The sequence below is a fragment of the Erinaceus europaeus genome, chromosome 5 (assembly GCF_950295315.1).
Source record: "Erinaceus europaeus chromosome 5, mEriEur2.1, whole genome shotgun sequence".
Lineage (NCBI taxonomy): Eukaryota > Metazoa > Chordata > Mammalia > Eulipotyphla > Erinaceidae > Erinaceus > Erinaceus europaeus.
In genome coordinates, this window is record NC_080166.1 from 86,398,932 (window position 1) to 86,423,241 (window position 24,310).

At 39.7% G+C, this 24,310-nt stretch overlaps 1 protein-coding gene across 3 annotated transcripts in view; it reads right to left on the reverse strand.

Annotated features, from left to right (window-relative positions):
- METTL25 (methyltransferase like 25) overlaps window positions 1–24,310 on the reverse strand; it is a 98,031-nt gene that overhangs the window by 10,181 nt on the left and 63,540 nt on the right. Inside the window, exons 8-9 of one of the 3 annotated variants that reach the window (XR_009549978.1) lie at window positions 15,883–15,956; window positions 14,836–14,920 (exon numbers count right to left, since the gene is read on the reverse strand). Coding sequence is in view for 2 of the 3 variants with exons in the window: in XM_060191461.1 (XP_060047444.1) it covers window positions 14,720–14,764; window positions 15,883–15,956 (119 nt within the window). In the remaining variant the exon portion in view is untranslated. Of the gene's footprint in view, window positions 1–14,719; window positions 14,765–14,835; window positions 14,921–15,882; window positions 15,957–24,310 lie in introns of all 3 variants that reach the window. The other 2 variants (XM_060191461.1, XM_007517198.3) reach the window with 2 other exon arrangements.

The window sequence follows — 24,310 nt, forward strand, 5'->3', positions numbered from 1 at the left end:
GAATTGAACCAGGACAAGAGTCCAGCTAAAAGTCCTCCAGAGGGTGAAGCAAAAAAAAACAAGTTCAACATCCAAACATTAGCTAAGGAAATAATAACAGGAGTGAGTAGAGAATTTGAAAAATTGTAATCAGAAATACAGGAACAACAAATGAGAATATGGAAGAAAATACTAATTATCTCATGGTTATTAGAGAGCTGAAAGCTGAAATCACTGAGCTAAGAATGCAACTAGCTAAACAAGCTAAAACAGTATCAGAGCACAGCAACAAAATAGATGAACTCCAGAAAACAGTAGAGGGCAGAGAGAATAGAATAAATGAGGCTGAAGACAGAATTAGCAAGATTGAGGATGAGTTAGAGACAACTAAAAAAGATGTAAGAGATCTCAAAAAGAGATTAAAAGATGCTGAAAACAACAACAGAGTGCTATGGGATGACTTCAAAAGAAACAATATACGCATTATTGGCATACCAGAGGAAGAAAGAGAAGGAGAGGAAGAAAGCATTTTCCAGGCCATAATAGCTGAAAACTTCCCTAGTCTAGACAACATCAAAGACATAAAGATTCAAGAAGCCCAGAGGGTCCCAAACAGAACTAACCCAGACCTAAAGACACCAAGACATATCATACTTAGAATGGAAAGGAATAAGGATAAAGAAAGGATCCTGAAGGCTGCAAGAGAAAAACAAAGAATCACCTACAAAGGAAAACCCATAAGATTAGCAGCAGACTGCTCCATACAAACACTACAGGCCAGAAGAGAATGGCAAGATATCTATCGAGTGCGCAATGAGAAAGGCTTTCAGCCAAGAATACTATATCCTGCTAGACTGTCATTCAGACTAGGTGGAGGCATCAAAACCTTCTCAGACAAGCAATAGTTGAAGGAATAAACCATCACCAAGCCTGCCCTGAAAGAAGTTCTGAAAGGTCTCCTATAAACAATCAGACCACCACAAATAGGCCATATATCAAAACACCCTAAAACTCTACAAGAATGGTGTTAAAATATATTCAATCTTTGATATCAATAAATGTCAATGGCCTGAATTCACCTACTAAAAGACACAGAGTAGGAAGATGGATCAGAAAACACAATCCAACAATATGTTGTCTACAGGAAACACACCTAACTCAACAAGACAAACACAGACTTAAAGTGAAAGGATGGAAAACTATCATACAAGCCAATGGCCCACAAAAAAGGGCAGGAAAAGCTATTCTCATATCTGACATGACAGACTTTATAATAGATAAGATTAAAAAAGATAGGAATGGACACTACTTAATGCTCAGAGGATCAGTAAATCAAGAGGACTTAACAATTATTAACATTTATGCACCCAATGAGAAGCCATCTAAATACATCAAACTTCTACTGAAAGAGCTACAGCAATATATTAACAGCAACACAATCATAGTAGGGGACTTCAACACCCCACTCTCTCAACTTGACAGATCATCCAGGCAGAAAATCAATAAAGACATAAGGAAGTTAATGAAGAGATAAACTAGAATTATTGGACATTTTCAGAGTCATTCATCCCAAGAAACTGGAATACACATTTTACTCAAATCCACATGGGTCATTCTCAAGGATAGACCATATGTTAGGCCACAAAGACAGCATCAGCCAATTCAAGAGCACTGAAATCATCCCAAGCATCTTCTCAGACCACAGTGGAATTAAACTAACACTTAACAATCAACAAAAGATTAGTAACAGTCCCAAAATGTGGAAGTTCAACAGTACACTTCTTAACAACTTCTGGGTCAAAGAGGAAATGAAGGAAGAAATCAAAATGTTTCGAGAGTTCAATGAAAATGAAGACACAAGCTATCAAAATATTTGGGACACAGCTAAAGCAATTCTAAGAGGGAAGTTCATAGCTATACAAGCACACATTAGGAAACAAGAAAAAGCACAAATAAACAGCCTGATTGCACATCTTAAAGACCTAGAAGAAGAACAACAAAGGAACCCTAAAGGAACGAGAAGGTCAGAAATCACTAAAGTTAGGGCAGAAGTAAATAGCATTGAGAATAGGAAAACCATACAGAAGATCAACGAAAGTAAATGTTGGTTCTTCGAAAGAGTAAACAAAATCAACAAACCTTTAGCCAGACTCACAAAACAATAAAGGGAGAAGACCCAAATAAATCGGATAGTAAATGAAAGAGGAGATAGCACAATAGACACCGCAGAAATTCAACATATCATGCGAGGCTTCTATGAACTATGTGCCACCAAGCTAGAGAACCTGGAAGAAATGGACGATTTCCTAGATACCTACCAACTTCCAAAACTAAGTAAAGAGGAAGTGGATAACATGAACAGGCCCATTACAGCCAATGAAATTGAAACAGTTATCAAAAATCTCCCGCAAAATAAAAGTCCTGGACCAGATGGTTTTACAAATGAATTCTACAAAACCTTCAAAGAAGAACTAATACCTCTACTTTTTAAAAGTCTTCCAGAAGATTGAAGACACTCGAATACTCCCTGCCAGCTTCTATGAAGCCAACATCACCCTGATACCAAAAGCAGACAGGGACACAACCAAAAAAGAAAACTACAGACCAAGATCTCTGATGAACATAGATGTGAAAATATTGAACAAAATTCTAGCCAAACGAATACAGCAGTATATCAAAAAGATTGTCCATCATGACCAAGTGGGGTTTATCCAGGCATGCAAGGTTGGTTTAATATACGTAAATCAATCAATGTGATCCACCACATCAACAAAAGCAAGACCAAAAAACACACGGTCATATCAATAAATGCAGAGAAAGCCTTTGACAAAATTCAACATCCCTTTATGATCAAAACACTACAAAAAATGGGAATAGATGGAAAATTCCTGAAGATAGTGGAGTCTATATATAGCAAACCTACAGCCAACATCAGACTCAATGGTGAAAAACTGGAAGCATTTTCACTCAGATCAGGTGCTAGACAGGGCTGCCCACTATCACCATTACTATTCAACATAGTGTTGGAAGTTCTTGCCATACCAATCAGGCAGGAGCAAGGAATTAAAGGGATACAGATTGGAAGAGAAGAAGTCAAACTCTCCTTATTTGCAGATGACATGATAGTATACATGGAAAAACCTAAGGAATCCAGCAAGAAGCTTTTGGAAATCATCAGGAAATATAGTAAGGTGTCAGGCTACAAAATTAACATTCAAAAGTCAGTGGTATTCCTCTATGCAAACACTAAGTTAGAAGAAATTGAAATCCAGAAATCAATTCCTTTTACTATAACAACAAAAACAATAAAATATCTAGGAGTAAATCCAACCAAGGAAGTGAAAGACTTGTATACTGAAAATTATGAGTCACTACTCAAAGAAATTGAAAAAGACACAAAGAAGTGGAAAGATATTCCATGTTCATGGGTTGGAAGAATTAACATCATCAAAATGAATATATTACCCAGAGCCATCTACAAATTTAATGCTATCCCCATCAAAATCCCAAGCACATTTTTTAGGAGAATAGAAAAAATGCTACAAATGTTTATCTGGAACCAGAAAAGACCTAGAATTGCCAAAACAATCTTGAGAAAAAAGAACAGAACCGGAGGCATCACACTCCCAGATCTCAAACTGTATTATAGGGCCATTGTCATCAAAACTGCTTGGTACTGGAACATGAATAGACACACTGACCAGTGGAATAGAATTGAGAGCCCAGAAATGAGGCCCCACACGTATGGACATCTAATCTTTGACAAAGGGGCCCAGACTATTACATGGGGAAAGCAGAGTCTCTTCAACAAATGGTGTTGGAAACAATGGGTTGAAACATGCAGAAGAATGAAACTGAACCACTGTATTTCACCAAATACAAAAGTAAATTCCAAGTGGATCAAGGACTAGGATGTTAGACCACAAACTATCAGATCCTTAGAGGAAAATATTGGCAGAACTCTTTTCCGCATACATTTTAAAGACATTTTCAATGAAACAAATCCAATTACAAAAAAGACTAAAGCAAGTATAAACCTATGGGACTACATCAAATTAAAAAGCTTCTTCACAGCAAAAGAAACCACTACCCATGGGTGGGAGGGATGGGTCACAGTCTTTTGGTGGTGGGAATGTGTTTATGTACACTCCTAGCAAAATGTAGACATATAAATCACTAGTTAATTAATATGAGAGGGGGAAAATCAATTGTATGTCTCGAAGTTTTTCAAAACACAAACTAAATCTTTTTAATATATAGGCTGTGTATTTGATATGCGGACTCTCTCAAAAGCCTAGACCAAGTAGATCAGAAGCATCCAATAGCACAGCTATATACAAGATACTGGATACTGTACAGCAAACCATAACAAAAGGACTTTTCAAAGTTAACCCAATTACCAAATAATGTGATGATAACATTAACTATCGATTGTCTTTTTGAACCCTAAGACAGCAGGAACCTCACATCTCCACTATAGAGCCCCTACTTCCCCCAGTCCTGGAACCCTTGGATAGGGCCCACTTTCCAGTATGCCTCTCCCAATCCATATCAAATAATATTGCATCTGCCGATCACAACCTAACCAACGCAACAATTGCCACCTCAACATGCTTCACTTCAGACTGTGTCCAGAGACTTCATGTGTGGAATGACAACCCTTCAGCTTCATTACTCGGGTGGTTCACTTTCTAACAAAGTCCCAAAACCAGTTTCTGTGAGAGAGAGCATATCTTCACACGTATCTACAAACTACTGCAAAATATATACCTGAAAACAGAAGTACACTTGAGCTTGCAGTGAGTACCTCCCTAACACTTCCTCTCCACTATTCCAAGCTTTGGGTCCATGATTGCTCAACAATTTGTTTGGCTTTGTACGTTAACTCTCTTTTCAGTCACCAGGTTCCAGATGTCATCAGGATGCCGGCCAGGCTTCCCTGGACTGAAGACCCCACCAATGTGTCCTGGAGCTCTACTTCCCCAGAAACCCACCCTACTAGGGAAATAGAGAGGCAGACTGGGAGTATGGACAGACCAGTCAACGCCCATGTTCAGCGGGGAAGCAATTACAGAAGCCAGACCTTCTACCTTCTGCAACCTACAATGACCCTGGGTCCATGCTCCCAGAGGGATGGAGAATGGGAAAGCTATCAGAGGAGGGGGTGGGATATGGAGATTGGGTGGTGGAGTTGTACCCCTCCTACCCTATGGTTTTGTTAATTAATCCTTTCTTAAATAAAAAAAGAAAAGAAAAAAAAAAAAAAGAAACCACTACCCAAACCAAGAGACTCCTCACAGAATGGGAGAAGATCTTTACATGCCATACATCAGATAAGAGTTTAATAACAAACATATATAAAGAGCTTGCCAAACTCAACAACAAGACAACAAATAACCCCATCCAAAAATGGGGGGAGGACTTGGACAGAATATTCACCACAGAAGAGATCCAAAAGGCTGAGAAACACATGAAAAAATGCTCCAAGTCTCTGATTGTCAGAGAAATGCAAATAAAGACAACAATGAGATATCACTTCACTCCTGTGAGAATGTCATACATCAGAAAAAGTAACAGCATCAAATGCTGGAGAGGGTGTGGGGTCAAAGGAACCCTCTTACACTGCTGGTGGGAATGTAAATTGGTCCAACCTCTGTGGAGAACAGTCTGGAGAACTCTCAGAAGGCTAGAAATGGACCTACCTTATGACCCTGCAATTCCCCTCCTGGGGATATATCCTAAGGAACCCAACACATCCATCCAAAAAGATCTGTGTACACATATGTTCTTGGCAGCACAATTTGTAATAGCCAAAACCTGGAAGCAACCCAGATGTCCAACAACAGTTGAGTGGCTGAGCAAGTTGTGGTATATATACACAATGGAATACTATTCAGCTGTAAAAAATGGTGACTTCACCATTTTCAGCCGATCTTGGATGGACCTTGAAAAATTCATGTTGAGTGAAATAAGTCAGAAACAGAAGGATGAATATGGGATGATCTCACTCTCAGGCAGAAGTTGAAAAAAAAGATCAGAAAAGAAAACAGAAGTAGAACCTGAAATGGAATTGGCATATTGCACCAAAGTAAAAGACTCTGGGGTGGGTGGGTGGGGAGAATACAGATCCATGAAGGATGATAAATGACATAGTGGGGGTTGTATTGTTAAATGGGAAGCTGGGGAATGTAATGCATGTACAAACTATTGTATTTACTGTTGAATGTAAAACATTAATTCCTCAATAAAGAAATAAGAAAAAAAAAAAAAGAAATAATATACACATTGTAGGCATACCAGAGGAAGAAAGAGAGGGAGGGGAAGAAAGCATTCTTCAGGATAATAGATGAGAAGTTCTCTAGTCTAGATAACATCAAAGACATAAAGGTTCAAGAAGCCCAGAGGGTCCCAAACAGAATTAGCCCAGATTTAAAGACACCAAGACACATCATATTTAGAATGAAAAGGAATAAGGATAAAGAAAGGATCCTGAAGGCTGCAAGAGAAAAAACAAAGAGTCACCTAGGGAGGAAAACCCATAAGATTAGCAGCAGATTTCTCCACACAAACACTATAGGCCAGAAGAGAATGGCAAGATATCTATTGAGTGCTCAGTGAGAAAGGCTTTCAACCAGGACTACTGTATCCTGCTAGACTGTCATCCAGACTAGATGGAGGCATAAAAACTTTCTCAGAAAAGCAACAGTTGAAAGAATCAACTATCACCAAGCCTGTCCTGAAAGAAGTTCTGAAAGGTCTTCTATAAACAGTCAGATCACAATAAACATGTCATATATCAAAACACTGTAAAAATCTAAAATAATGGCATTAAGATATCTTTAATCTTTCATGTCAATAAATGTCAATGGCCTGAATTCACCTATTAAAAGGCACAGAGTAGGAGGGTGGTTCAGAAAACACAACCCAACCATATGTTGTCTGCAGGAATCCCACCTAACTCAACAAGCCAAACACAGACTCAAAGTGAAAGGATGGAAAGCTATCATACAAGCCAATGGACACCACCAAAAAAGGTAGGAACAGCTTTGCTCATATCTGACACAACAGACCTTAAAATAAATAAAATTAAAAAAGATAGGGATTGACATTACTTAGTGCTCAGAAGATTAATCAATCCAGAGGACTTAATGATTATCAACATCTATGCACCCACGGAGAGGCCATCTAAATACATCAAACATCTACTCAGAAAGTTACAGCAATATATTAACAGCAACACAGTAATAGTAGGGGACTTCAACACTCCACTTTCTCAACTTGACAGATCATTCAGGCAGAAAATCAATAAAGAAAGAGGAGCTAAATGAAGAGACAGTGGACATTTTCAAAGTAAAAATGGTGATTCAGCATTTTCAGCCCATCTTTGGATGGAGCTTGAAGAAATCATGTTATGTGAAATAAGTCAGAAGCAGAAGGATGAATATGGGATGATCTCACTCACAGGCAGAAATTAAAAAACAAGATCAGAAGAAAAAATACTAAGCAGAACTTCGACTAGAGTTGATGTATTGCACCAAAGTAAAAGACTGTGGGGTAGGGACAGGATGGCAGAGGACCTTGTTGGGGTTGTATTCTTGTGTTAAAAAATGAGAAATGTTATGCATGTAGAAACTATTGTGTTTACTGTCAACTGTGAAACATCAATCCCCCAATAAAGAAATAAAGAAAAAAATTCTACTATATGACAAAACACATTTAAATCTTACTTGCTCAACATTAAAGTCACATTTCACTGCAATATCTGCTAATAGTGGCAATAATTCAACAGTTACGCAAAGTGAATTTCTTCAATTCTAACCATTGATCAAGTATCATATGTTGACTTGGGTCTGACTTGCTTTCACGATGTCTTGCAGATTTACTTTAAAGACATTATGAGATGGCTTTGGATTTATATAATGCAGTATTATCCTATAATGTCTTACAATTTTGATCACAAATTAGGTGTAATGTAAAAATCAAAGGAATAGAACATTTGTCACTTTCAAATTATCAAAAACAAGAAATATGGATTAGTGAGATAGCATAATGGTTATGCAAGAGGGTTTTCAAAGGCCCCAGGTTCAATCCCTACCACTACCATATGGCAGAGCTGAACAGTGTTCTAGTGAAAATAAAATCTTATTTATACTAGAAGTATAAATACAAATCATTATGACTTAATTTGGTGTAATGTTATGAGGTTCTATCAATTCTCCCTCTACAAATTATCTGAAATCTACCTCTCCAGTTCCATTTCTAGATGACCATCTTATTTACATTTTTTTGTACCCTGACTACTATCGTTAGTTTCTACTTAGGATTTCATTAAATCAATTTCTACCATCCTTGCTATGCTATTTTCTCAGACAGACATTTTTGTTTACCAGTCTGCTGATCAAAACAAGTAAACAAAGAAGGGGAAGCATTACAATGAAGCAGTGTTGCAAATGTTTCTCTGTCTCTCTCTGTCTCTATCCAAAATAGATTAAAACTATTTTAAAATATCAGAAACCACTCCTATTTTTTGGAATACAGTTAATTATTTTTATTTATTTATTTATTTTGTTGTTAGTATTGAGACCTTACTGCTCTAAGATGACTTTCTCAGAAAGACTGAGACAGAGGAAGAAAGTAGAAGATAACACAGCACCAAAGCTATCTTCACTGTGGTGGAGGCTGGGCTCATATGATAAAGCAGATTCACTATCCAGGGAAGCTATGCTCATGGCCCTTCTTGGGAGACATTGGAAACTCCTTAGCTAAGCAAACAGGGCCCATTGTATTCTGGCTACAGCCATGTTTTCTTTATATTCCAAAAGCCACTTTATTCATTGCTTCACTATTTTACTAATTTCTCTCTTAATAGTTTTTGCTTATGCAGCTACTTTCCAATAGATTACAGGTTTCTCTACTTGCTTCTGAAGCTTAATTAACCTGGAGCCATTCTTTATGATTAGGTTCAAACACTTGTTTTTGGCAACATGACTAACAATGATCTTTTCTAGTCTGAATTCTACAGCGTTTACCCTCCTTCCATGCATTTGTTGTTTTACCACTGCCTTGACATAATAGTCATTTTAACTGGTACAGATTCCAGGAAACAGAAATTATATTTTTACAAGCTTTTGCACAATTCCCAAGTCCTATGCATACTTCCAGGACGTATGTCTTATATATCACATAACATTGAACTGGTTAACTGTGGGAAGATGTCATTTAATATTAATTTAGTGTTCCCACATTAAAAAAAAAAAAGTTTAAGCCTTTTTTACTTTTACTTTTTAACTGCCACCAGGGTTATCACTGGGGCTCAGTGCTGGCACTACAAATCCTCTGTTCTCAGTGACCCTTTTTTTTCCTTCCTATTTTATTTGACAGGATATAGAGAAATTTAGAAGGCAGGGACAGATAGAGTAGTATAGAAAGGGGAAAAAAGGCACTTACAGATCTGCTTCACCACTCCTAAAGCTTCCTCCCTGGAGCTGGGGAGCAGGGACTCGAACCCAGGTCCTTACACAGGGTAATGTGTGTGCTCATCAGGGTGTGCCACTATCTGGCCCTACTTTTAAATTTTTTTTAAATTTATCCAAAGGAGCAAAAAATTATCTCCCATCAGTAAGTCATTCTTCTTATTTAGAACTATATGTCACTGATAAAGGGAGTGAGTAATCTAAAGAGAAAGTAAAGTATATTAGATGAGAGTGGTGGTTCTACACATATTAGCTCTTTGTTTATAAAAACTGTATAGTAATAGTGATAATTTTGTTGTCATGGTCTGAATTAAATTAGATAACACAAGTTCTCAGAACCACACCATGGCATGATTCTTACTGCTATTGTTGATGTTTTTGTTATTGGAATGACAGCTTGGAATCTTTGTTGCGCTAAAAGGAAAAAAGAAAGAAACAGAATACCCTTCTCACAACTGCTAGACACTGTAAGCTGAAATGAAAAATATATGGTACCTATCTGTTTCTTGGGTTCTCAGAGTAAGCTATTTTTTTATTTGTCCTTGTCTACTTTTTCTTTTCAGAATAAACTACTTTTTCGCAGCAGTCTCCCTGGTACTATGCTGTCTCTTCAGTTCTTTTTTTGCCTCCAGGGTTATTGCTGGGGCTCAGTGCCTACACCATGAATCCACTGCTCCTGGAGGTCATTTTGTCTCCCTTTTGTTGGCCTTGTTGTTGTAACCTTCCTGTGGTTATGATTGTTGTTGATGCCGTTTGTTGTTGGATAGGACAGAGAGAAATGGAGAGAGGAGGGGAAGACAGAGAGGGGGAGAGAAAGACACCTGTAGACCTACTTCACCACCTGTGAAGCAACTACCCTGCAGGTGGGGAGCCTGGGACTCGAACCTGGATCCTTACGCTGGTCCCGCTGCACTATGCCCAAGCCCCTTTCCAGCTCTTTCTCTGTTTTTCTACCTGAATGAAAACATGGCTTGGGGATGGTAAAGCTGTACATGCATGTGAGGCTGACTGAGGGAAAAACTGACCTTCTGTTAATGTGTAATTTTTCAAGTAACGAGGACATCACCACCCAGGTGAGACAGCTGATATATCACACTGTAGGACTCACATGGATGAAGCCCTGGGTTCAATCCCTGGCCTCAGATATGCCAGAGAGAGACTCTCGTTTCTCTTTTTGTCTTTAAGACAAACAAATCTTTTTTAAATTAATTTTATTTTATTAGTGATTTAACAATGATTGACAAGATTGTGGTATAAGAGGGATACAATTCCATGCAATTTCCACCACCAGAGTTCCATATTGCATCCCCTCCACTGAAAGCTTTCCTATTCTTTATTGCTCTGGGAGCATGGACCCAGGGTCATTATGGGGTGCAGAAGGTGGAAGGTCTGGCTTCTGTAATTGCTTTTCCAGTGACCATGGGCATTGACAGGTCAATCCACACTCCCAGCCTGAAGACAAACAAATCTTTGAGGGGTGGGGCGGGCAGTGCAATACCTCACTTGGGTAGTGTGCTACTTTGTCATGTGCATGGCCCAGGTTCAAGCTTGGCCCCCAAGACACGGAAGGAAATTTCAGAGCTATGGCTTTCTCTCTCTCTCTCTCTCTCTGTTTTAAAAACAGAGTCCCTTGATTTGGTACAACACACCAAACCCTGTCAAGGTTTTACTTTGTGTTTTCCCTTCCCTGAGGGAGGGGCCAAGGGGGAGGTTGTGGGGGCTAAGGTCCTGGTGAATTAAGATGGAAAAGGATCTAAGTTGGGGATGAGAATGTTTTGCAGAGACCCATAATCAGAAGATGAGAAACTATACCCACATGTCAACAACTGTATCATAAACTACTACAGAAAAAAGTGAAAACAGAAATAAATTTTTTTATTATCTTTATTTATTGGATAGAGACAGCCAGAAATTGAGACGGAAAGGGGAGATAGAGAGGGAGAAAGACAGAGAGATACCAGCAGCCCTGCTTCCACTCAGTAAGCTTTCCCCCTGCAGGTGGGGATGCGGGACTTGAACCTGGGTCCTTGAATACTCTAACGTGTGCGCTCAACCAGGTGCGCCACCACCTTGCCCCAAAATACAAATAAATTAAAAAAAAAACAATAAAAAAAGAAAGCAAAGCAATATATCAGTCAAACAGAACTAGAAAGGTGATTACTTGGTGTTATTTCTCTTAGAACCCCTCTAGAGCTCCCATAACATTCAGGGTTAAGGCATAAATCCTTAACACAGTATATAAGAGGTCCTGTGCTATCTGGTCCTCATCTCTTCAATATGGCATATAACACTGTCTCTTCTAAAAAAATTGTGTTATGGGAGTCGGGTGGTAGCTCAGTGGGTTAAGCACATGTGGCGCAAAGCACAAGGACCGGCATAAGGATCCCAGTTGGAGCACCAGGCTCCCCACCTGTAGGGGAGTCGCTTCACAAGCGGTGAAGCAGGTCTGCAGGTGTCTGTCTTTCTTTCCCCCTCTGTCTCTCCTCCTCCATTTCTCTCTGTCCTATCCAACAACGACAACAACAATAATAGCTACAACAAGGGCAAGAAAAGGGAATAAATTAATATTAAAAAAGCAACAAGGGCAACAAACGGGAATAAATAAATAAATAAAATATATTTTTTAATTGTGTTATTTCAGTTCCTTCAATGGGCCTGTTTTTGTCTTCAATCACTATGTGTATAACACCTCGCTCTTGATCTATTTTCCTAGGGAAACGTATGCTCCTCCAAACAGCTCCCATCTCACATGTGGCCTCCTTATGGAGGTCTTCACTATCACTCAAAGTAGGACTCCTGACAGAATGTCTCCTTCACACACACCCTTTATGTTGTTTTTCTGACTGTCTCCTGATTCTTTAAGCCAATGAATTTCAAAGAGGTCAAACACAAGCAAAGGGAAAGAATGTAGGCATTTCAATTTTCATTTCTCCTCTTTTTGAAAGACATATATTATGAAAGAGGATGAGAGATATGATTACTAATCAAGTAGACAAGAGTATCAACAAGTGTTAACTATATAAAAAAGTATGACTTATTTAACTCTATCTATTGGTTTATTTATTAACATGCTTGGGCTTTGCAGTTGCCTAATTCCACTGCTCCTGGCAGATTCTTCTTCTTTTTTTAATTCAACATATAGAGGCAGAGAGGCAGAAAAAGAGAGGTCAGATACCATACCACCAGCAGCACCTGGTGCTCCCATGTGGTGCAAGGGGCTCAAACCTGAATCCTTGTACAAGGTAATGTGTGTGCTCTACTGTTAAGCAACCTCTTGGTCCTGACAAGTGTAATTTAAAACATAAAAAAATGTAGAGACAACCAATATATAGGCTGCCCCAGTCTATGAAGGGAGGCTGGGGTATCCTACCCTGCTACTTGAGGAAGACTGGTCCTAAAATGAGTGCAGTATGCAATGTTTCCAGCAGTTACCATGAGCTGCAAGCTCAGATCAAGAGGGACTCAGATTCTACACAGGCTCTGATGCTAAATAGAAATACGTGTATGGACCCTGGGTCAGGTGGATGGAAGTAAATAGTTAAAGTTCTATCCAGAGGTTTTTTTTTAAGAACAGGAGCTACTCTCTGCCCTAATCTAACTCTCTCACCCTTTTCTTTACTTTGACACCATTTTCTCAGACAATATTTTTTATCTAACTTCATGTTAGCTATCAAACTCAAGCAAAAACTACCATAGTAGTGGACCCCAAGAAACATGGCTAAAATGGAACTTCAAGCTTTCTTCCACCCTAAGATCCTTAAACTTATCTGCTCTGTTCCTACTTTTTTGTTCCAGTTCATTAACCATTTTGTCTCACTTTTTGTCCTGCTACCTTCCAGACACCAAGTTGCAGATGCTACCATAATTCACCCTGACTTTTCTGGGCAGACGACCTCACCAATGTGTTCTGGAACCTGACCCCTCCAGAGCCCTACCCAACTAGGGAAAGATAGAAACAGGCTACGGGTGTGGTTCAACCTGCTAATGACCACATCCAGTGGAGAAGCCAGAATTCCTACCTTCTGCACCCCAAAACAACCTTAATCGACACTCCCAGTGGGGGAGAAGTGGTAGGAGGAAGGGGGATAAGAGGGCTCTGAACTCCAGCTCCATCAGGTCCCGGAGAGATAGGATGAAAGGGGGGAAATATCTGGATGTAGTAATAGGGTTATATGTGGCTTGGAGGGGAAGAGAGGACTGGACCTGGAAGGAAAGGGGGCAATTATCTACAAATGTAGAGATAGCTGTAGAGATGACAGCCCACATGTGCAACCTTGGGAGAACCACGGTGATTTGCAATAGAGAGACTTGGGATCCAGAACTCTGGTGGTAGGAACAGTGTGGAGTTATATCCCTGTTGGCATGTGATTTTGTAAATCAATATTGAATCACTAGTAAAAAAAGAAAAAGAGTAATTGGTAGATGCCTGTGGAGAAAAGCAGTTCTAAAAAACCATCTCTTCTATCTTTCCTTGAAATTTGCTCTCTAATTCTTTTCCCATAAATCATTTCATGGGGGGAGAGGGTTAATGGTTTACATTGTAGTTGTTGACACATAGGTACAATTTCTCATCTCCCTGTGATAGGTGTCTACAAAACACGCTCGCCCTTAACATGGGTCCTTTCCTTCCATTGTGTGCTAGGACCCCAATGATTTGTCCACTCCTTACCACCTTTTTCTCCCTAGAGACCTTTCCTATGGTGCAATATACAGGCTCTTGAAGAAATCTTATTAATCTTATTAAAAGATCTTACTTAGAGGTGGAACTTAAGGAACAAGTAAACAAAGGGAAAGCACAAGGTGAAACTTGCCATCTAATTCTCAACTTTCTTAATGGGTCTCTGATGTTCTTAAAGTAAAGGTAAATGTAAACACACACACACACACACACACACACACACACATACATGATTTGAATTAAGGGAATTCAAAGCAGGTTTTTAAAAGACTATAAATGACTTAAGCAGTAATTGGAAAAAAGTAAAATCATAAACAGATTTGAAGTCTTAACAGAAGGCAGGCAGTCAATATTTGAGTGGGCATGGATTAACACAATTTTGTGGTATTTTCTAGCAACTAGCTAGCTTTGAAGAAAACATAAAGAATTCAACTTTAGACATTCTGAAGACTGGCAAATATATGGAATAGAGAATGGAAGCTGGGACAGATTCAGGAGTGTAGACATTATACATATATATGTATAGTTGAAATTAACTATTAGTCATAATTTGTAGATATATAAGTAATAACAAATAATAATAACTTATTTCTTACAGAAATATTGATAATCCAAAAGTCTTATCAAGTGGCAGCTGTTGGAGCAATGGGTAAAGTGCACAAATTTCCATATGTGAGAACCCAGGTTCAAGCCCCCAGGTCCTACCTGCAGGGAGTAAGATTCAGGAATGGTGCAACAAGCTACAGGTGTCTCTCTTTCTCACTCCATCTCTTGCCCTGTTTACTTGTTTCTATCATAACAACAAAAATTGTTATCAATCTCTTCTATTGATGTCAACTTTTCTTCTATTGCTATTGACCTCATCTATTGCTGTTAATAAGTATAAATTAGCTTTTAGAACCCAAAACTGTCCTATCTTTAATGTGAAGAATAATATAACCAAGTAGTTAACAAAATCCCCAACTGTAATTGGAAAAAGGACAACCAGAAAACTTGGTAGGACTGAAAATGTATGCTTGAATATAGTATCAATATAACAAATATTATGGAGGAATTTCCTATTCCTTGTCTCCTTATATAAGTAGTGCAGTATTTTGGGAAAATAAACACCAACCAAACATAATCACAGCCACTATTTTACCACTAGAGACCTCAGTGGTTATAGTAGTTGTTTTCATAACTAATTAACTAAATTATTCATTTATTTACTGGATAAGAACAGAGAAGGATAGAATGGGGAAGAAGGAAGTAGAAGGTAAGGGAGTGAGAGAAATATCTGCAGCACTGCTCCCCTTGCAGGCTTGAACCAGCAACCCCGTGCAGTATAGCATGTGTGCTCACCCAGGTGTAAACCGCCCAGCCTTCATAACGGTTGTTTGTGAAAGCTATTTGTCCTTAGTAGGTGTTTATGCTTTACTGGTTGTGAAACACTTTAAATATAAATTTGTTAATATAATGACATTATATTCACTGAATTATATAAAACAATTAGATACTTATAAAAATCAGAACTATATTTTATATGTTATCATTACAACAAATGGTCAGCTCTAAAAGAAGAATCATTATAATTATCACATTTTTAATGATTAACCTATAACATAGTTGTATCCTTCTTTGTTACTTAGCATTATATTAAAATTCAAATCTGCTTCTAACAATACCAGTCACCTAAATAAATTTACCTAAAAACTAAAAGGTACTCTGTATATAATATCCCATTTGATTTTTATTAAAAGAAAATCCCCATACCATTTGGTGATGCCATAACAATCTTTAACAATACTCTGAAGAACAGCACGATAGAACAGTGATTCAGTGGACAGCTGAAAAAAAAAAAATGTAGACATAAATGAACCAAATAAACAAGATCCAAAAATCAGATCAATATTAGAGAATTGGAACAAGTGTATGTTAAAAACTTGACTTTATCGATAAGCATAAAGGACAATTAATTTGTTTTTCCTATTCTGTGTTAAAATGCCGCCCTGGGGCTAGTAACTTGAAAATCATTCTTTAGGAGACTTTAAAAGAAATAGCGAATGAGAAAGAAGAAGCATGTATCAAAGAAAATAGCTATTATTGACCATGGGGGGGCACAATATTATTCTGCAAAAATGTAGAAATAAACCTCCACGCCTAGTTCAGTTGGCTCTTGGGCCTGTAAGAAAGCAGTAAGGGTCTGTGAAATAGCTCACCTGGATAGTGCTTTGCCATGTGTGTGACCCAGCTTAGAGTCCAATCCTAGCACACTGAAGGGAGTTTCCTCTCTCTCTCTCTCTCTCTCTCTCTCTCTCTCTGTCTCTCTGAAGGAAGTCAGATAGCATATTTTCAAAAGAAGAGAGTATGAATTAATCATTTGGCCAGAAGGAAAGTAAAAATATTCTAAAAACATATCTGAGGCATTCACTGATACAGAGCTGACAAAAGGACCTTGGAATAGATACAGAACCACAGGTTGATGGCTTCATTTCTGCAAGATGAAGGAAAGGTAGGAGGAAGTACCCATGAAGTTCCTAAAAATGTTTGCAAAAGAAAGAATAGTTGAAAAGAAAAGTCCCATGAAAGATGGAAGTTTCATAGAAGCAGAGGTAGAATATGTATGTGTGTGTGTGTGTGTGTGTGTGTGTGTGAATGTGCGCACGCGCGCACCCCTCTGGCATTTTACCAGCCATGAGGCTTTTTAAAAAAATTTATTTATTTTCCCTTTTGTTGCCTTGTTTTTCATTGTTGTTGTTGTTATTATTGTTGTTGATATTGCACAGGACAGAGAGAATTGTAGAGAGGAGGGGAAGACAGAGAGAGGGGAGAGAAAGATAGACACCTGCAGACCTGCCTCACTGCCTGTGAAGCGACTTCCTTGAAGGTGGGGAGCCGGGAGTTCGAACTGGGATCCTTACACCAGTCCTTGCGCTTTGCACCATGTGCGCTTAACCCGCTGCACTACTGCCCGACTCCCATGAGACTTTTTTTTAACCTTCCTAGACACTTCTACACATTTTGATATATATATGTGTGTGTGTATACATACATACACACACACACACACACACACACACACACACACACATATCAAAACATTGCTGTAGCAGCTTAAAGGATATTCAAACTAGAAACTGAAGCCCACTAAAACTCCATTCATATGTCCCTTGACCTCAACATATTGACATTACAGAAATATTCAATGTACATTAATATCAGCAATTACCCCACTGCTATGCAAAATTATTTACAAAAAGAAGAACTGAGGAAGGTCAACAATACAGAATTCTTTGAGAAGAGTCTAGGAAGGTTAAAAAAAAAAGTCTCATGGCTGGTAAAATGCCAGAGGAGTCCTGTGGCATGTGTATATAATTTCTATGTTTCAAAACATAAGTTGTTCTTTTCTTTTAAAATATATTGGATAGAAACAGAGAGATATTCAGACGGAAGGAAGAGATAGAACCAGAAAGAGAGAAAGAGAGAGGGAGAGTTTCCTGAAGTGTTGTTTCATCACTGCTGAAGTTTTCTCCTGCAGGTGTAGACCTGGGGTTTGAACCTAGATCCTTGCACACTGTAATGTGTGTGCTCTACCAGGTGTGCCATCCACCCTGCCCCTAAAGTTATTATTTTCATATGATTTCAACTATAATACATAGGTTTGGATTCAGGTAGAATTCAATATAAAATTCTGTCTGTGTGCTTAGGCAGAAAATCTACTCTTTGGCTCTTCTCCTTCATCTGAAGTCAACTTCTGATACTATGGGTATCAGGTACTAAGTTTATAAAGAAAAAGTTGGGAGCTGAGGAAAAGCATTAATTCTTAAACCTGATGTCTCTGTCCTCTTTTGTCACTGGAGAATGCCTGATCTATAAGATCTTGACAGACCAAGAATACAACTTTGAAAGAACACAACTCATAACCTCTCTGAGGGTAGACTTAGTGGAAAGGGTAATTTCAGCAGTAAATGGTGGTAGGGATACCTCAGACACTAACTCACCTCTTTTCTTTTTCTTTCTTTCATTCTTTCTTTCTTTCTTTTTTTTTTTTTTTGTCTCCAGGGTTATCACTGGGGCTCAGTGCCTGCATTATGAATCCACTGCTCCTGGAGGCTATTTTTTCCCATTCATTGCCCTGGTTGTTTATCATTGTTGTTATTGTTGTTATTGCTGTCACTGTTGTCGGATAGGACAGGGAGAAATCAAGAGAGATGGGGAAGACAGAGAGGGAGAGAGAAAGATAGACACCTGCAGACCTGCTTCACCGCTTATGAAGTGACACCTCCCTGCAGGTGGGGAGGCGGGGGCTTGAACTGTGACCCTTATGCTGGTCCTTGAGCTTGGCCCCATGTGCACTTAACCCGCTGTGCTACTGCCCAGCCCCCTTCTAACTCACTTCTAAAGTAAATCCCTCTGGAGGTTGGGAAATACTCAATGGTAGAAGACAGGCTTTGCCTGCCTGTGTTCTCTATTCTGATACCTGTGAACAACAGAGCTGAGTGGCACTCTGCTCTTTCTCTCATGAATGCAAAACATCCCACTGAAAGCAGACACACACAGAGAACTGAGCATCCATGCTAAGACTTACATATGACATTCAAAAGGCACATTTCTTATAATAAAATTTCTTTCCAATTTCAACTCATTGACTTGAGTCAAAAATAAGCAAGCAAACAAACAAAAAACCTGAAAACTCATCTGAAAACTGCAAAATATTTCATTCAGAATTTCTGATTTCTAGATATTACAATTTTTTCATCTTGAGTAATTCCTTCCTGCAGTACAAAGTCACTTCTTAATCATTTGACCCTTACAACTCCACTTCTTCTTCTTCTAGCATTTGCCCTTCTTCCGTAGCCAGTCAACAGCGTCAGGTTGAGCCTAATGTAAAGTTTCGAGACCTCCTTTGAATCTGGAGAGGTGGCAGTCATTGACTATGTCATAGTCTGTCTGTAGCCGCAGGGGCAGTTCGGGTCATCTCTGGCTCCCCAGCGATGGAACATAGTGGCGCACCAGCCATGGCCTGTTCCATAGCGATTGAGGAGGGCCCAATCATAACGTGCTAGGTCAAAGCCGGGTTGACGCTTGCAGGGGTCTGTGATGAGGTGTTTGGTCTTTACCTCAGCTGACTGCCAACTCTGTTTCCAAGAGACTGGAACAGAGAAGTTCAGTGTAGGCGTAGGGGACCAGATTGGGTGACGAGACATCAAGCGTTGGACAGTGTGGGCGAAGATATCCGCGTATATTGGCAGGTCCGGTCGAGTGGAGACGTGGGAAATGAACTTAGATGATGCCGCATCCCAACGAATATCTGGCAGGGCAATGTTGCTAAGAACTGGCAGCCATGGAACCGGGGTGGAATTTCCAGAAATTATCCTCATGGAGGAATATAATTTGGAATCGACCAAGTGGACATGGGGGCTACGGAACCATACTGGGGCACAGTATTCTGCAGTGGAATAGCATAATGCCAGAGATTATGATCGTAGTGTGGAAGCGCTCACGCCCCATGAGGAGCTGGCCAGTCTTGCAATGATGTTATTCCTCGCGCCCACCTTTGCTGCAGTTTTTATGAGACGTTCGTGAAATGACAGAGTGCGATCGAGAGTAACGCCAAGATAGACTGGCTGGGCTTCATGCCGGATTCTCGCATCGTCAAGTTGCACATTAAGCTCAGGCGAGGCCGAGGCATGGTGTAGATGGAAAACAGATGATACCGTTTTTGCAGTGCTAGGGGTTAGTCGCCATCTTTTACAGTAATCAGATATCAGAGACATGTCTTTCGTGAGTGTTTCCTCGAGGATGTCGAACTTGGATGCCTGAGTTGCACAGCAGATGTCATCGGCGTAGATGAACTTCCTTGAAGAAGTTTCTGGGAGGTCATTGATGAAAATATTAAATAGCGTAGGAGCCAGAACAGAGCCCTGGGGGAGGCCACTTGAGATAAGTCTCCATCTGCTAGACTTGTCACCCAGATGCACCCGGAATATTCTGTTTTGGAGAAGAAACGATATAGTGTTGGCCACCCATGGAGGCAGGCATCTTGAGATCTTGACTAGGAGACCACGGTGCCAGACCGTGTCATAGGCTGCTGTGAGATCAACAAAGACAGCACCTGTCTTTAAATTATTCTGGAATCCATTTTCAATGTAAGTTGAGAGGGCCAGGGCTTGTTCGCAGGTAGATCTTCCTGGGCGGAAACCAGCTTGGGTGGGTGATAGGAATTTCTCTGTAAGAGGAGAAATATGTGACAGAAGCAGCCTCTCAAGGAGTTTGTAACACACGGAGAAGAGAGAAATTGGTCTATAGCTGGCGGCCAGTGTTGGGTCTTTCTTTGGTTTCAAAACTGCTATTATCTTCGCACGACGCCAAATTTTGGGCAACTCCACTAATTCTCTTCATTCCACTCACAAAAATGTTAAGGTCTTTCTTCAAAGATGAATACCTACTCTTATATTACTCTATTAAACTCTAATCATTTTAGGAAATGCATGATAGTGAAATATTAGTATTTAAAATGACTAGCAGAGGCCAAGCAGTAGTACACTTGGCTGAGTGCACACATTATCACGTGCAAGGACCTGGGTTCAAGCCCCTGATCCTCATCTGCAGGAGTAAGCTTCATAAGAGGTAAAGCAGGTCTGCAGGTGCCTATCTATTTTTCTCCCTCTCTTTCTCTTTGTCCTATCAAGTAAAGTAGGAAGAAAAAAAAGGAAACAATTAGCCGCTGGGAGTGATGGATTGTTATTGCTGGCACCAAGCCCCAGGAATTATTCTTGTGGCAATTAAAGAAATAATAATAAAAATAAAAAATAAATAAAAATGACATAAAGTTCTCTGCTTTATTTGATTAGCTATATTTGATAGGGGCTTTAATTTCATATGATTTTTATAATAAACTCCTAAAAAGTCGTATCCCCTTTCTCTTTTTTAAAATATTTTATATATTGTTAAATGGATAAAGACAGAAATTGAAAGGGAAAGTAGAGGCAGATAGGGAGAGGGAGACACACCTGTTTTACTGCTCATGAAGCTTTCCCTCTGCAGGTGGGGTCAGGGCTTGAACTAGGGTCCTTGCAGATTGTAACATGTGCACTCAGCTTAGTGTGCCTCCAGCCACCAAAGCCCAACTTTTTACTCTTGGGTCTTTAAGAGAAGAGAGTCACCAGTACAATGTACCACCCACCATACATGGAGCTCCCCCAGTGTTCCTGCATGGTGCCTGGGTTTGAAGCCAGGGACTCACTGCGTACACAGCACTTTACCAGGCAAGCTATCTCCTGAACCACAAAACCTTATTCTTAAGAGACAGACATCTGATAAATTGGAACAAGATTTTAATCTCTGTGACTCAGACCAATTATTCAATTGATCTAAATTTCAGCTCCTTTGTATATGCTCTTATCTTATAGAAAGAGGGAATATAACAATGCCTTTGCCACAGTATTTTAAAATTAAAATGATGTATGCAAAGCATTTATCACTATGTTTGCTCTTTATTATGTACTCAAAATACTTAGCTAGGTCAGAGACATAGCTCAGTGGTAGTATGCAAGAGACCCTGGGTTTGATCTCTGGTACCCCCACAAAAAAAAATCATTAAACAAACATCTACTGTATGCCTATTAATTCCTGGCACCATGCGACATTCTGGCTATGATAAATGAACAAGGTTCTACCCAGATGAGCTGTAAAGTCTAATAGAGGAAACAACTAATAAACAGAAGCAAAATCACAGATTCTGGTAAGAGTGAAAGGGTCAGAAAACAGGGTAGCAAGAAATCGATTTAACAGAGAGCAGTGAATGAAGGCCTGAAGAGGTGACATTTAGGCTGAGGTCTTAAGGGGGCATAGTGCCACAGTTAGAGCAGGGAGAAGTCCAAGAAAAGGAAATTCTATAGATGAGCAGTTGAGCTATGGAAACCTCAAAGTAAAGAAACTGGGGTGTAGGAAGTAAAGTGGCTGCTGCTGATGTTTTTTATCTTGTTGTTGTTATTATTATTTTATTGGGAGATTAAAGTTTAAATTTTTTATATTTATTTATTTTCCCTTTTGTTGCCCTTGTTGTTTTTCATTGTTGTTGTAGTTATTATTGTTATTGATGTCGTCATTGTTAGATAGGACAGAGAGACATGGAGAGAGGAGGAGAAGACAGAGAGGGAGAAAGATAGACACCTGCAGACCTGCTTCACCACCTGTGAAGGGACACCCCTGCAGGTGGGGAGCCAGGGCTTGAACCGGGATCCTTACAGTGGTCCTTGTGCTTTGTGCCATGTGCGCTTAAGCCACTATGCTACCACCCGACTCCCAGGAGATTAATGTTTTACAGTTGACAGTAAATACAATAGTTTGTACATACATAACATTTCTCAGTTTTCCACACAATACAACCCCCAGTAGGTCCTCTGCCATCCTGTTCCAGGACCTGAAGTCCCCACCGCCACCCCAAAGCCTTTTACTTTGGTGCAATACACCAACTCTTCACTGTTATTATTAAGAGTCAGGAGTAACAAGGAATTAGATGGGGAAGGAACACAGCAACCCAGCTAGAGTCAGGGGATAAAGGAAAATGAAAAGATCACAAGTAGAACAGAAAGGAGGACTAAAGAATGTCTGGAACATGACGCCGTGAGGACCTGGCCTTCTTACCCGCCTGGGGAAGGAGGAGCTGTCGCAGCACCCCCAGAAACAGGCAATGCCATTGCCACCAGAAGGGTGGAGGTGAGCCCCCATACACATACACAAATACGGTTAAAAAAAAAATCTATAGCAAAACAGCATGCAGAACTAGAATGCACAAATAGGCTAGAATTACTCATTGTTCCCAAGTGACCCAGACAGAGTAAATGAGAACTTTATAGCTGTCTTCCTAAGAGAAAGAGAATGGAGCTATGGAGGGCCTTCATACAGACATACCTGGCATGATGAGGACTAGCTTCTAAGAGATACAGCTAGGGGATAGACGGTGGCAGCTAGCTTATCCTGAGCAGCAGCTGCACAAGTCTACCACAATTAAACTGGGTATGGCTCAGAGCTTACTTTCTCTCCTTCACAAGTGATATATCAACTTAACATTTTAATGCATTTTATGATGGGATGAAGGAGAATGTGCCTGTCCTTACACCATGCCAAGATGCACTTTACAGGCTAGGTGGGAAGGAAACTAAGCTGGAAGTCAAAGGAGAAAGTACATACTACGATGTTTCTGGGATCATGTTTACATAGAAATTTAGGGTGATACCTGAATCATAAGATTTCTGGTAAACATGGGGAATTGAAAATTGCTACACATCTGTACCAGGGCATTACTATAATAAATGTTCTTTTCTCTTCCGGATCCTTAAGTAATTAAGGTTTACATGTGATACAGAATTTAAAGAGGTTGGGCTCCAAAGCCAGAGATAGAAATTTCAGTGTTACTAACTAAAGCCTTCTTCATGTATATCACAGAATAATAATGTGCCATTAGAGCTATAGAATACTATATTACTGTAGAGTTATAGGATACTATATTACTGTATTAACAGTATTAGAATTAGAGAATAATTAATCTGCCATTAGAGTTACTTACTTTTTATGGGGTGTGCCTGCATGATGAATCCACCATTACTGGTGATCATTTTTTCCTTTTTACTTGATAAAAAAAAAGAGGCCGGGCTTGGAGGTAGCACACTGGGTTAAGGGCACATAGTGTGAAGCACATGGGCCAGCGTAAGGATCCTGGTTCGATCCCCTGGCTCCCCACCTGCAGGGGGGACATTTCACAAGTGCTGAAATAGGTCTGCAGGTGTCTTTCTCTCCCCCTCTCTATCTTACTATCTCTCTATCTTACTCTCTCAATTTATCTCTGTCCTATCAAACAACAGCAGCAACAATAACAACAACAGAAAAAAGATTGCCTCCAGAGCAGTGAATTCGTAGTGCAGGCACTAAGCCCCATCAATAATCCTGGAAGCAAAAAAAAGTAGAGGGGCCAGGTGGTGGTGGTACACCTGGTTAAGCACACACATTATAGTGCTCAAGGACCCAGGTTCAAGCCCCTGGCCACCATCTATAGGGGAAAAGCTTCACAAGTGATGAAATAGGACTGCAGGTGTATCTTTGTCTCTTTCTTTTTTTATTATCTGTATTTATTTATTGGATAGAGACAGCCAGATGGAGAGGGAAGGAAGAGATAGAAAGGAAGAGAAACAGAGAGACA